We start from the raw sequence: 14,352 nt of genomic DNA on the forward strand, positions 1-14,352 counted from the left end.
AGAGAGCGTATTGTTAATGGCAGCTTGTAATAGGCATACATAAATCTCTGAGTAACAACCGTCATCCGTTTCTGAACAATCGTCTTTGTCTCTCACGTCTTATAAAGCCGTCACGCTGACATGAGTGCTGATATGTCACATCAGCGGGCGTGCGTGGTATTTTTAGGTGTTCTTCCCCCCAAAAAAACATTGTTTCTTTCACAAAGATGCTGTTGTTGATCATCTTGAAGAGTCTGAACTGTGTGACAGCTCCAGATAACACGCAAACTAATAATAGAGCCGTGTGAATGCAGCGTGGTCTCCTCTGCCTGTGTATTCATACATTTTAACCTCTGAGCGTTTATTCCCGTCTGTGTCCTGTCCGAGCATGCCGTTTCAGCCAGAAGCAAGATCAATTATGGATGCATGACCCCGCTGAATTCATTTCACATGCGTTTAGTGTTTTTTTAAACGCCACACTGAGTTCACTCGTCTGTTTTTTAAACAATTTATCTTATTTAACCTCCTTTTGAGGCTTTTTTAACTAGTCTTTTGAATTGAATGAACGGTGATCAGATATTGGTGCAATATTTTATCATCATTAACTGTAGAGTGTCAGAAAAAAGTGGAAAATAGCTGCTGCCAATTTTCCACTGCATCAGGTGACATATATGTTTTGAGATACTTGTACTTTACTGGAGTAGCTCCATTATGTGCTACTTTATACTTCTGCTCCACTTAACTTCAGAGGCGTATAAGGGACTTTTTGTCCACTACACTTATTTAGACTATTTCTACACAGGGTGATTATTACTTTAGATAAAAGAAGAGCTGATCTCCTTCTCCACATCTGTTCCTTATACAACAACACAGTTAAAAATCACATTTTCATAGTGACAGTAGTTCTTTACACTTTTCTTTAGCCAGGCAGTCACATCGCCAGTCACATATTTTTAGTACGTCTAGTTACTGTTGTATTATCACTTATTGCCCTTTTATGTGTTGTGTTTTCCTTTTTATATAAGCCCCTTTGTACACTGCCAGTTCAAGGCGGGATTATTACGCTGTTACGTTTAATCTCTGAAGTCAAACACACAGAGGTGGAAGTGCAGTGAAGTTGTTCTGCCTCTGAGCCGGCATCAGAGGTGGTAACAGAGGAGAAACTGTGTCAGTGTAAACGGTCGAGCCAGGGTGTTTATGTCAAGCACACGCTGTTTGTTTCAACCTTTTGCACACATTTTGCTCATTTCATACTGTTAAATATTTGCACTACCATCATCTTGCACAAACCTGCACAGATCTTTAATTACACCTGTTGTACATATTTTGTATTAGATTGTTTTTTTATATGTTATTCTTGTTGTCTGTTTTTATATCTTATTCTATTTAAGTTTCCTGACAGAAGGAGTAAAACTGTTTTTTAGCTTTTTACTTATGTTTACTCTACTTCTGTAGTATTGTTCTTGCAACAAAACATCCAAACATCCATGTGTAGATCTTCTTGGCAATAAACTTGATTCTGATCTTCCGCAACGCCGGAACGCTGTGTAAAAGCTCACACTTCACGCCGGCACTGCTTGGTCCAATGTGAAATGGCAAAGGCTACATGACGGTGGAGCTTTGTTACAGCGCTCAGGCGGAACCACAGGGTAAAAAGGGCTTTACAGTTTCTATAGTTTAAGCTCTCACGATCAGCTCAGTACAAAACTAGCCTAACTCTGTACATGAGGTTAATAACTGTGCAGACTATTATAATGACTTATTTGATTAGATTTGTTTTGTGTCGCATCTTTTTCTTTTCATTTGCCTGTAAATATAAAAGTATTTATGTTTTCAGAAAGATTTTTGTTAGGCTATAAAAACACTGAAAAATGTTTGTATGACCAGGTGATTCTGAAACAGGCTAAAGAGGCATTAATAATTACAAACATTACAGTTATTAAAAAAAACATCGGTATCAGCATCGGCAAAATGTTGTTTTATTAGCCCTGGTTTTCTCAATCGGTGCATCCCCAGTGTTTTTAGTTAGCAGGAAGTCGCTCCACAGCTTAAAGCTATAAAATGGTTGATCAGTAGTCGGCTCTGTTTAAAACAGAGCTTTTCCCCGGAGAGATTACAGCGGACTGCAGTGATGTGAAGCCGGTTATTTTAAGTTTCCCGTTACGTGTCTGCTCGCCGCTCTCTCACCAGGCAAGCGTGCAGCGAGTCCGCTACTTCTTTAGTCTGATAACTAAACACCTGCAGTCAGTCACCGACAGAATCTCCTCCTGGCAAAGTCAAACTAGCTCATTCATTATTTATACAGTCTATGGCTAATAACCGCTAGCTACACTGAGGAGCATATAGCCTAGCTTCCTAGCCGTAGCTGGCTGATTCATGCGGCCTGCCCATAGAGCTCAGCCATAGGCTGTAGCTCAGTCACGCTCCGCCTCTTTGCCCGTCTCTGGATTAGCCGGCTCTGGTATTTCCAATATGGCGACCCCCAGCGGCGGCGCAATTCGGGCTTCAAAAAGCTTCTTCAGGAACCAATGGGTGACGTCACTGAGACTACGTCCATTATTTATACAGTCTGTGGCCATAATCAAATAAGTTAGCGATTCATTTCCTGTTCATAAGCTTAAAAGCTGAATACTGCTTCCTTACATCATCTCCCAGAGCTTCAGGTAAACAGACCAGAGCTTATCCCGTGTTGCCCTGATGTCACCCCGACATCTGAGACCAGGATTAGTATGCGTTTGAGACTGTTATGATCTCAAGTGAAATACTGGAGACAGTCTTTTGCATCATTTCTTTCTCATAGAATATACTTTGAAGTTCTCTCCAGAAGCGGTGGTCTATGATGAATGATTTAGACATCTGTCGGTTAAATGTGGCTCTCTCTGCCAGACGAGGTGGGTGTGAGCTCCGAGGCGTACTGTAGCAGCCTCCGCGTCGGGTGTAATGAGGTGAGATGGGTTGCAACCAAATGCTCAACCGAGCAAAACAAAGCCATATGTTTGTCTAAAGGTGCCTCTTTTGGACTGTTTGGAATGTCATAGTTGTCGGGGCGGCGTGTTGCGTGCGTTTGTTTCCCCGGGCCCCCGTGCTCCATCAGGCTCACACCGTGTGGAGCAAACGGTAAATAAATGGCAGTCGGCAGCCGCTCCGCTTTAGGCAGTGGCCCAGGCCCTTTTAATCTTAGCCAGCCTCTCCTCCTCCGTTTTTTCCCTCATCTCTGACTAACCACCCTTGACAGGGGAAGTGCAGAGAGGTAGGCCGCCTGTCTGCTGCGGGGCAAATTTAAACAAACGAGAGAAATAAAAGAAGGAACGGGAGACAAAAAAAGAGAAAGTGGCAGCTTTGGTTCAGGAGAATAATTACAAGCTGGAGTGAAATTAACACAAGCGAACGTAGAAGAAGAATAGAGAGCATCGGAAACAGCGGCATAAGAAGAAAGAAAACAGGAGAGGGGCTCATGCAATGTTCTTGGGGAGCGGGTTATAAGAGTCGGTGGGAGCTGAGGGAAAATGCTGAGTATTGTATCTAGAGCTTAACAGGTGTAACAAATTCTTTGAGGCAGTCATTTGCAGAGGCTGCTGCCTTTGCAGCCGCTGCTTTTAGTATAATAGAAATATGAGAAGTTACCCAACAGGGAGTGCATCCAGACTGCGTGTGTTTGAAATGTAGAGCGAGCAGGGAGAAGGAGATGAAAGAAGAGGGAGAGGGTTGGATGCTGTCTACTACACTGGTTCTCCCTCTGTGGGTTTTTCCTTAAAAGGCTCTCTGAACCACAGAGAAATTCCCCACTGAAACTTTAACTGACTTTCTCTGTTGTGGCTGAGTGTGTACATTAGTCTTAATACATCCTGTAAATATCGCCTGTAAATCAAGCATAAAGCAGCGAGAATGAGCGCTCGCATTTTGACAAATAGCCTCAATTTCAATTAATAGGACCATTAAAGCTCAGAGGAGAGGCCGGCGGGTTCATTCACAGCCGCTGTGAGCAGGGAGCCGGTTCGCTCCGAAAAACATCACACGCACTCTTTTTTTTTTTTACTACAAACTCGTGACACGCACAGCCCATCACATCAAGACTTGTCTCTCTTTCAGCATTAAAGGCAGACAACACAACAGCACACTCAAGGATTACTGTGAGAGGATTGCAGCTGATGGGGCCGCGGGCATAATTGTGATAAATGACGGCCTTTTGTCAGGGTGCCGCTCTGTGAAGCAGAGAGCGCGCTTTTCTATGTGTTGGGGGGGCTTTCTTTCACTCCACCAGTTCCAGGAAGAGAAAAACATGCAATTTTCTGCCAAATGGGAACTGATTAACTTTAATATTTAGAAAATACCAGCCAGTTATTTTACCCAAAGGCCCTTTGGCTCTGAACAGTTTGGACTGACTTCTCCTGGTTTCCCCTACATACGTGTGACAGGCTGCCAATAACACTCCCACATAATGGCCAATGAACTGTCAACACAAGGCGAGTATGAAACACTTTATTGGTCTGCTCTCTGTCCTGGAGGTGTAGCTGACAACAGCTGTAGAATAACTTCACAGTATACACATGGCCGATGTCCAAGTCCCACATGGTCACATTATGCTCGGAGGCTCGTAGCTCCATGAGGAAACAAGGCACTTTGTACTGTACTGTACGTCCTCTACACCTGCAGCTCGGACCCAAAATCCAACGATGCCCAAAACACCACATCTGAACACATCAGCGAATGAAAGGCTCCATTCATAATTCAAACAGAGTTTAAAAGTTGACACTTTCATCTGAAGTGAAAAAGGGATTTGAGGACTGGACGGGCAGCTTTTTCTTCTTTTGAGAACAGACACTTGAGACAAGACGACAGAAAAACATGAATATTGAATGCGTTGTCAAACTGTAAAGGGATTACTTACATTGGTAGTCTGTCTTTGTAAACATTGTACTGCAATAGACCTGTACTGTAGTTTGTGTTGCAATAGGATTAAGATGATGCAAAATGCTCGTTGCCCGTCTTTAAGCCCTGCAACTGAAAGATTTTATCCCGGGAAATGCCGTCTTTCATTTAGAGTTTGCGACTTGATTTATGCACAGTTTGTCGCGCTAAAACGGCTCTTTGATGGTTTTTATTTAACCGCGGAAGAAATATATGCAAAGGTACAATGTTTACGTCTTTACCTAGCGTTCAAACTCTCCAATTAAATCAAATGAAAGATGTGACAATCCCAAAAAGGCCAGGTTAGCGGAGGCCAATGAGTCTGCAGGTTCTGCAGTTTTCAGTGATTCCACAGATTAATATTTGCTGCCAGACAACTAAAAAGTGATATCAGCCAAGGTTCATTTAGATTATAATGAAAATCTGGCACCGCCTGTGTTTTGGGGATCCTGATAAATCCAGGATGGTCGACATAAAAGGACGTGAGGAGAAAACATATTCTAGATATACACTACCCATATTATGTTTGTTTTCCAGACTCTTAAGCTGTTTTGTTGTGAAAAAGCGGATAGCTTTACCTCTGCAGGCCTCTCAAACCTTTTGTTCTCCGCCTCTTTTCAAATAGAAAAGATCTAAGAAGAAACGTCACTTGGGGTCGTGAGCAGACTTTGATTCAAAGGGCCACAAGCCAAAAAGCTTTGGATCCACTGGGTAAGACTTAACATTAAAACACTGGGGCTCGGTGTAGAGTGAGAGTTTTACTGGTACTGTAGATGGCTTTTCAATCATGACTCTGTTACCAAAGGGAGAAATAAATCAGTCCTCTGTCTTAAACTTTTCAGGAACTTACACAGAGAAAATATACACCAAAGGTCACAGTATTGTTTTTGTCTTTGAACGGTAAAGAACTGAACTCAAACTGAACTCAAACTTAACAAATAGGTAAACCACAGATGAGCGCTCCTGCAAACAGATACCGCACACTGCAATGATAACAAAGGAAACATCAACCTTGAGGCGTCTCAGTGCGACAAACTAAACAAATGTGCACAGATTAAAGAAGTGAAAAAACGCTACGAGACTTCAAATCACATTTCTGTAATGTTCTTTACAGTCCGATAGATGTGTTCACAGTGTTCAATTTAAAGACACACTCCCACAGTTCACAGCTATGTATTTAGAGTTATTCTTAGCACAACAGAATGTGCAGAAAGCCAAGCTTACCGAATGCATTTCCACAGCTCTGCATTAAACCATCACTGCTGTACTCAACACCAGTTATCTGTTTGGATGTGATACCGGCTCGCCTGGTCGAGGGTGTGGGCGTCCGTACACGTCTTTGTGCATGCATGCATGTTCAGAGTGACTCTCTAGAGTTCATGGGAGATGAAAGAGGGTCCTAAGGGCGTCTCAGTGGGCTCCAGGCTGACGTGGGAGAGAGTGTGGCTTTGTGTGCGAGACAGTGTGTGATAATGAGCGGGGGGAGCTTTCCCCTGGGCCGGGCCCTCTCCCTGCCCTGGGCTCTGGCTTGGCAGAGTCGAGTCTCCTGGTTCTGATCCAGCAGTGGTACCTGCTCCTGCAGCAGCGCGGTCCTGCCGGTGTTTCTCCCAGGCTGAGCTCAGCTTCACAGCCAGAGCCAGCAGGTTCTTTCCCAGGAACACCGTGGACACTCGAGGGTCCCTGTACCACAGCATGCCCGTGCCCCTCAGGGCCAGCGTGAAGATGTTGATGGTGACCAAGCTGAGCCAGGGGTACAGAGCCTCCTTACGGGGCCCCCGCTGTCCTGGCAGGCCGGTGGCCCCCAGCTCTGTGAGGGCCACACACGGCAGCAGCAGCAGGAGGGCGTAGCAGTAGAAGAAGACCAGGCCCTCCGCCCAGATGGGCAGCCTCTGCTCAACCACCCCTCCGCCACCTGCTGCAGCCCCTCCTTGGGCCTCCCACAGCCCCGCCTGCAGGTCCAGCACATCCAGCAGGTCCACCACCACCCACAGCAGCCGGCTCCGCACCTCCTGCTTCCTGCGCTGCGGGGTCATGTGGTCAGCCCCCGTCAGGATGAGGAACAGGGAGGGCAGGCAGATGGACAGCAGCAGCGTCAGGGTCTTCCTGGCGAGCGGGTCGGGGGGGCGGCGCTCCTGCCTGTAGTTGTGACAGACGAAGAAGAGTTTGAGCTGCAGCAGCGACAGGAACAGGAACCACAGGGCGTTGGCGAATCCTCGACGTGGCGACCGCGCCTCCGAGACCACGCCGGCCGACACGAAGCGCAGGGCGAGCAGGAAGCCCACGTCGCCTAGCAACACTGCCGCACACTGCCACACACCGGGTCCTGGAAGCCCCCGAGCTCCCAGCATGCTCTGCTCCAGCAGGTAGAGGTCCACCACTGCCATCGTGCTCACCGTGACCAGGGTTGATACGCACACCTGGGGCGTGGGCACCATGCCTGAAAGAGACACGCACACACGCACAGTTTGACATAAATCTGTTCCATCAACAGAATTCAGATCACATTTCTCGCTGCCATCTGTCCCCAGTTAAAGTGACAAATCGGCAGGATGAGAACATGCTTGTATTTCCAGCTCTAATTCAAACTAAATGTAAAATAGTTTCCTGCTTGTTGCTATGGTTAAAGACATTGGCGGCCCAGCAAGCGGTGGGAGCCCTTCATCTTTGGCCAGAGCAACATCCACCCTGGCTGCTCAAGCAGAGAAGCCTGTTAAATGTTAGGTTTTTTACTCTCCGGCTCTTTGAATTAAGCAGTCTTCATTTTCCATTAAAGTCCTAACGCAGCTTCTTTTTGATTCAGAGATGTTCCCCGGGTTCTCCGCTGTTACTTTTCTCAGTTTGTTGTTGATTTTTCTTCTTTTTGTAGTCGTCTTATTCATTATTAATTAATTGTGTTGAGACGCAGCTAGGTGCCCTGTCAAAGCCTTTTCTTTGCCTCTATAGTTTGCCATGTTTACTTGCACGCTGCGCTGCCGTCTTTAATCATCACTCATTCGCCTCTCTTTTCAGATGAATATTGATAACGTGCTATTTGTTTAGAGATGTGTTTGACTCGTGTCTTTGTGTACACACTGTGTACGTCTGGGTGAGCGCTCGCAGGCAATGCTAATTTTCCTGAATATGTGGGTGTGTTATTTTTCTTGTAGCAGCTCACATCTCAGGCGTGGACACTATAAAGCTCGGTATTGACACAAAGTGAGAAATGATCATTGGCTTTACAATGTAATCGAACCTGACATCTCTTTATCATATTTAGCTGTGAAGAGCAGCACAGACCAGCGGACGATCTGTTATCTGCTCAGCAGCACTCGGGGGGTGTCGCCCCCTCGGCCGGATCGATGACATTATAATATAAAATCATTACCGGCTCAGATGTGTCGTAATGGCAACAGTTGAGCGTGATCGAGCGGGAGATTGTCAGCATGATTGCGGCCTCTGAGAAAAGTCGTCCAGTGGAAAGTGTGTATTGATATCTTGCTGATGGAAGACGCATCACTTCCCTCACTGTAAGACTAACAGGATCTCTGCCATCGCTGTGTGAATCATTGAAGAGGGTGAAGAACTCCACGGGGTAGAAAAGGCGATTGAGGGTAGTCTGTGTGTGTGTGTGTGGAGGAGCAGAATGAGCATAGGACTGCATGTGAAAGATTAATAGGCCTTTTGGCTGTCTACATGCCTAATAAAGTGTTACTGCATGATGGTAATAGTTCATAAATAAGCTCAGGGGGAGAAGGGGTGAAAGTGATGAAGAGGAAAAGACTCAAATGCAGATACAAAGTGACTTCCACCCACTTCTATGAAGACGAGCATCTCACGAGCCAGCGCGGCCTGGATGAATCTGAATGTATTCATCAGCAGGGTATTGAAATATCAGACATTAGAGTTTGTTCTGAAACCGACGAATCAAAGAGACGAAGAAGGAACGATCCTGACTGATTAATCCGCTCGGAGGCATGGTGGGAGGACAGGCGTGGATCATGTCAGCGTTCGAATATTTGATTGTCTATGAAGCCCTTTGTGTCGACACACACTGCAAGTTGATTGTCATCCCCCGAGAAATGAATGAATTTCACCGAGCTGCAGATTGAGAGGATATTGGTATTTAAATTTGGCTTTTCTTTCTCTGGGAACAAACCCAATCAGGGCGGAGGGGAGGGAGAAGTTTACAGCCACTGTTGCGGCTGGCTCTCCCCTGAGGTCGTGCCTCTTTAAGTTATTCCACCTGCGCCTTAAATTCTCACCCTGGAAATCTCCCTGTCAGCCTGTGTTTGTGTTTTGACTCGCTGTCAACGCTGTGTAATTTATTCTGTCCTGAGTGAGGGAGCGGGATGACAGCCCGTGTGTCCACTCTGCTCATCAATAATGACCAAATTCATCACACCCTCGTTCAGGGAGTGACACCGCTGTTGACAAGGTGAGGCGACCTAAGCATGAGTAATGGCATGTAATAGTGTGCAGGGGAAAGATTTGTTCATTTTTCCATTACACTGGAAATCCTTTTTCTTCACTCTTTATGTTGAAGCTCATCATGTGTGACAGGAGTGGACATGACCGTCCTCCATCTGCACCAGAGTCCAAGTAATCACCCCAAACACCTCAGATAAAACAAAGGGGTTGGGTTTGTCACTGGCCTGTGTTTTCTATTAATACTGAGTGATTCCCAGATGGACTAAAATCCATGTAAAGCAGGATTAATTTTATCTACATCCACAGTTTATCTCCACAAACACCCCTTATAGAGCTTCAGAACATCCTCCACAAGTTATTGCAGGTGCTACATGAGCACCAAGGGCATCAGGACAACATCTCTGCCTTTATGTGCACACTAATTAATTAATATAGAGCCAGACACTGTGCAATCCCTGATAATGCCCTGCTGAATAAATCCCCTCTCCAGACTTAAGCCACATGACTGAAACATCTGTTGATTTGTCAGGTAAGCAGCCCGGATGCTGCCCCAGGGGCTTGTTGTTGCATTTTTTATACTGACTTGTGTTATTTCTTGAAAATATGCTTATCATTAGCGGCACAGGCTTCCTCTGGCAATTTAACAATCTCTTTTAAACCGCTCTCTCTGCAACACCTGTTTCATAACTGCCCTATTAACAGCAGGTATTGTGGGATTATCCGTGCATGGCTGCTGGGAAAGTGAAGCTTTAGTTACCCAAACCATTCGTCTTGCACTCGGGCTCGATCCTCCTGGCTTGATTTAAAGCAACTAATGTGCTTTTTTTCCCTCCTCCTCCAAGTACGAAGCGCTGTCGGAGGCCAATAAAGTCTCTTTTATTGTCGTTGATGAGCCGGGCTCGGTGATAAAGTCTTCCTCTTTACAGTCCGGGTGTTTATACACAGGCAGGCTCCAGCAGAAGGCGGAAAGTCCTCGGCACTGCCACACCAATCAGACCCGAGTTTGTAGGAACATAAAAACAGCTCGTACTTATCAAGATCTCCTCCTCCGTGCAGAGCTGGCGTGGCCGGTGTTTCCGTCTCCTCGCTGGCTCTGTCGTTGTTGCAGAGGCTGGATCTGAATCTGGATCTGTCACCTCCTGCAGTGTCGGTTTGTCTTTTCTCAGAGCAGCGGGGGCAGCGAGATCCGCGCAGGGGGGGCCGCTGCTGCTGCCGCCGCCGCTGCCCGCTCTGCTGCTCGCTGGCTCGGGCTCCGGCTGTGCGGAGCAGTCGGCGGAAGTCGCTCAGAAGTGGAGCAGCAGCATCAGCGACGACGCGGAGATAACCGCAGACACATCCAAGCGGGAAGATGGCTCATAATGACGAGAGAGAGGAAGAGGAGAAAGTCACTCACGCTGTCCGAGTTGGGTCGTGGTGGTGTTCATTTGTAAGCATGCTACGTGCTCCACACCAGACCTCCCACCCGCCTCACTTTCTCCTCCTCTCCTCTGCTCCTCCATCAGCTTGTGGTGGAAGTTTTTCGCTGGGAGATGCTATGAATACTTGAAAGCACCCAGTTACAGTGTACTCATTGGTTACCATGATGATGCCACTTGCAGAAGATTAGTTGCATTGTTTAGAGCAGGCAGACACCTTATTTACCCTCCCTGGCTGCAAATAATAAGAGCGGAGGAAGTGGAGCGAGAGATGCTTGTGTAGCCTGTAGACACATTTAGAGCTCAGAAGGCAGATGTTACAAGTTTAATTAGTCCTCCTTCTGTCTTCTTACTGTCTTAGTCACACAAGGAAATCATCCCTCTGTTGTAGATTAACTCATTACAGCCGGATTACTGCACTTAAACACAGGGATTGGGAATTTCTGAGCATATCTCAAAGAAAACGAAACGGTGGAAAGAAAGCTGGTTGCTCTCCGTGTTTGAGAATTTAATTAAGTTTTCTTTGTGAGCCACAGAAGTGAGTTTGTATTTTTATGGAATTTCACGCGGCGTCACCTTGTCCTCAAGGTCCTGCTCCTTCAAGTGTATCTATAGACATTCCAGTGTGCACCTTTAGCAAAAGGCTCAAGTCCTCCACTCCCTCGATTCTGTGGCTCTCACTGTGCCGGCTTCGCTTTAGAGCGAGAGCTTTAATCAGACTGGTGAGAAAAGGGATGGAGAGTCATCTTTCTTGTCAGATTCAGCTCTGCGCTCTGCTGGCTTCCAAGAGCAGAGATTTTTCCTCACTTCAGCATCACTTTTTTTCTCTTTTGTTCTTCAACACCCCTCTGCTTCTTTCCACAGCCTCTCCGTCACCCCTCTCCACTTGTTTATCTCTCTCCCCTCCATCCGGCTACCATTCGCCTGTCTTTGCTTTTTGTTCCCTGTGGGTGTGGTTGAAGGTCATTGTGCACACTGTCTCACTTTAGGGGAGGAGAGAGGGAGAGAGGGAGAGCGAGCGAGGCTGGAATATGGACAGGGCAAACAGTGAGGATGGCAGAGGAGGGCGAGGGGCAGCCAGGCGGGCAGCCTGTCCGCACAACTGTGCAGTCATCACTTTTTGCTTCAGACATGATTGGGGGAAGTTTGGAAGGACACGTGGGATTTAAGAGACTGTCCAAGAATGCTAAAAACTTCAACAGTGAGCAATTCTCTGCATCAGACCCGAGGCTGACCTCCACAAACAAAACGCAAGGAGGACTCGATCCCTTCCCCTTCCTCCTCTTGGCTCGTACTCCGTGTCATCTTACAGGATGAATCAGGATTAAAAGGAGTTAGCATTGAACCTCTATAACATCCTCAGACTAATGATGGATGGTCTATAAAAGGATCAATATCAGCAGAACTAAAGATATCAAATTTTTTATCCCAAACATTTATCTTCTTTGTCAAAACTCGGTGCCCACATTACCCACAGTGCATCACAGCAATTGGTCTGAGAATTAGGTGTATGATGCTAGTAGCAGCTTTTGCACTGTCGCCATTAATGGGGCAACTAATGCAACAAAATTGTCTTTAGGGGGGAGCTGGTTTAGCCCCTTATACAGACATTACAGTCCTGCACGCACTGATCAGACTCCACTCCTGGTCTGATTGATTGATTTACCTGACTGATTTTTGCAGCTGCAGTATTGTTGAGCGGCTAGCCTGAGGCAGAGATAAGGAGGCAACAGGGTACTGGTGAGGTCACTTTTTTTTTACCCCACAAAACCTCTATTCTTTAGCTATTCTTTAACCCACACTGACTCGAGTGACATCCCTTAAAGGGATAGTTCGGTTTATTTGAAGTGGGATTGTATGAGATACTTATCAATAGTGTACTACAGACAGTGGATGCCAGTGAGCACGGCCCCGGTGTATAGAAACCAGCCGGAGTGCTGGCACAGAAGCTCGGCTATATGCCGCTGCAGATAGGGTCAATTACATACGTAATTTATCCACTTATAAGGACGCCCCACCTATAAATTAATAGTGGTATCGATTGTACGCGATATTTGAATATTTCACCGCGTTTCACTTTTCAGTAAGAACGCCTCTTTATTTGGCACTACTTTGTGTGGACCGCAACACATACGTGTTACTACGCCTGCAGCGTATGATGTCGGATCAGCGGTTTGTGTCAGCGGTTTGTAGAACAGACAGCAAACTAAAGAAAATACATTACTATGTAAACGACAAAGTGCCGTTCACAGTGGAGACCAGAGGACAGTATTTTCCTTCATGCCGATAAATAACGTGTGAAAGTGGCCCTATCTGCAGCGGCATATAGGCTAGCGCTCCGGCCGGTATCTCAATACACGAGCAATGCTGACCAGCATCCACTGTACACTAACTGTTGATAAGTATCTCAAACAACCCCACTTCAAACAAACTGAACTATCCCTTTAAGGCTGGTGAGCAGGTTTTTCGTACGAAGCGCTAAAATCACACATAAGGCTGGTTGATTTTTGGTTTCCCCAGTTGGTCTTTGCTCTCTTAAAATGAATCAATAAATGCTCGAGTAGGAATTCTTCACTGTGACCATTACAAAAAATACCTTTTAATATCAAAGGTTTTCCCTTTGCAGACACCACCGCTGGCTATTTGTGTAACAATCTGTCCACAGTTTATCACCCTGACCAAACACAGTCCAGCCATGTAATGGGTTCAGCCTGGTCTTATTTCACTGAGCAGCAGCTCTCCTCCGGACCTGTAAACACACTTTGATGTGTCAAATCGGTGGAGTTCCCCCTTAAAATAGCACATTTGGTGTGTAAAACTCTCTGTTATCTCTCCGAATATTACACAAACACAACACACGCCTTGTTCAAACACCGCAGTCTGACTTTGTTCCTGCCCGACCTCTCCTCTCTCTGTGTCTGTCTCTCCTCGGCGTGTGAGCGTGTCTTGTGATTGTTCGGTCGTCTCCAGCGTGGAGCCTCAGCTGCCTGCAGTTCAGGCTCCTGTGTTTCTGCTGCAGCCTCCACACGTGATTAATCATGTGAAGTGGCAAAAAGCACAACACTGTCAGGCCTGTGAGGGAGACCTAATGGAGTTGAAAATGGGATGTTTTGTCGTGATGCAATCCATTTTGTTCCACCATCTCTGGGCTGCTTGCATGCCTGCTTGCTTGCTTTCACCGTGCCCTCAAACAGAGAATTCCTCTTCTTCTGCCAGGTACAGAAAGTGACGCCAGCTGCGTCTATTTAAAGCAGAGATCCAGACAGCAAAATAACGCTGCTGAGAACTTTGGGTTTGTTTTGTTAAGAAGACGAGCCTCTGAATTGGGTTTGCTCTGTCAGTTCTGCGCTCCTCGCTCTTTAATGCGGGCTGTATATCGGCCTCAGCACAGTTCACTGGAGACCGAGGGTGAAAATCGTTTTCATTTTCCACTTTTAAGACTAATCCACTGATTCCAGGGTGGAAAATCAAGTCAAATGCATGTCCAGCGCGAACTCAATTTATCTGCTGCTGTTTGCTTGGCGGCTGTGTGTGTCGGAGCCAAACTGACCCGCTGTTCAGCCGCTCGTCTGCAGCCGAGGGTTCGACATGAAACCTAATCAGCTGTATGACGCGACAAAGGGGCTGAATGTGATAAAATGCC

General features: G+C 46.4%; 2 protein-coding genes across 2 annotated transcripts in view; one reads left to right on the forward strand and one right to left on the reverse strand.

Moving 5' to 3' along the window:
• The window catches only part of mrpl11 (mitochondrial ribosomal protein L11), a 45,911-nt gene that overhangs the window by 18,433 nt on the left and 13,126 nt on the right, over positions 1-14,352 (forward strand). The gene's annotated exons all lie outside the window — the stretch shown is intronic.
• Positions 4,462-7,322, reverse strand: tmem265 (transmembrane protein 265). The gene has a single exon (XM_069670123.1). It carries the CDS (start codon positions 7,320-7,322, stop codon positions 6,258-6,260), a length of 1,065 nt encoding a protein of 354 aa, XP_069526224.1. The 3' UTR covers positions 4,462-6,257.

Source organism: Semicossyphus pulcher, unplaced genomic scaffold (assembly GCF_022749685.1).
Source record: "Semicossyphus pulcher isolate SPU_LCO1_2020_fin unplaced genomic scaffold, fSemPul1.0.p SCAF_2, whole genome shotgun sequence".
NCBI lineage: Eukaryota > Metazoa > Chordata > Actinopteri > Labriformes > Labridae > Semicossyphus > Semicossyphus pulcher.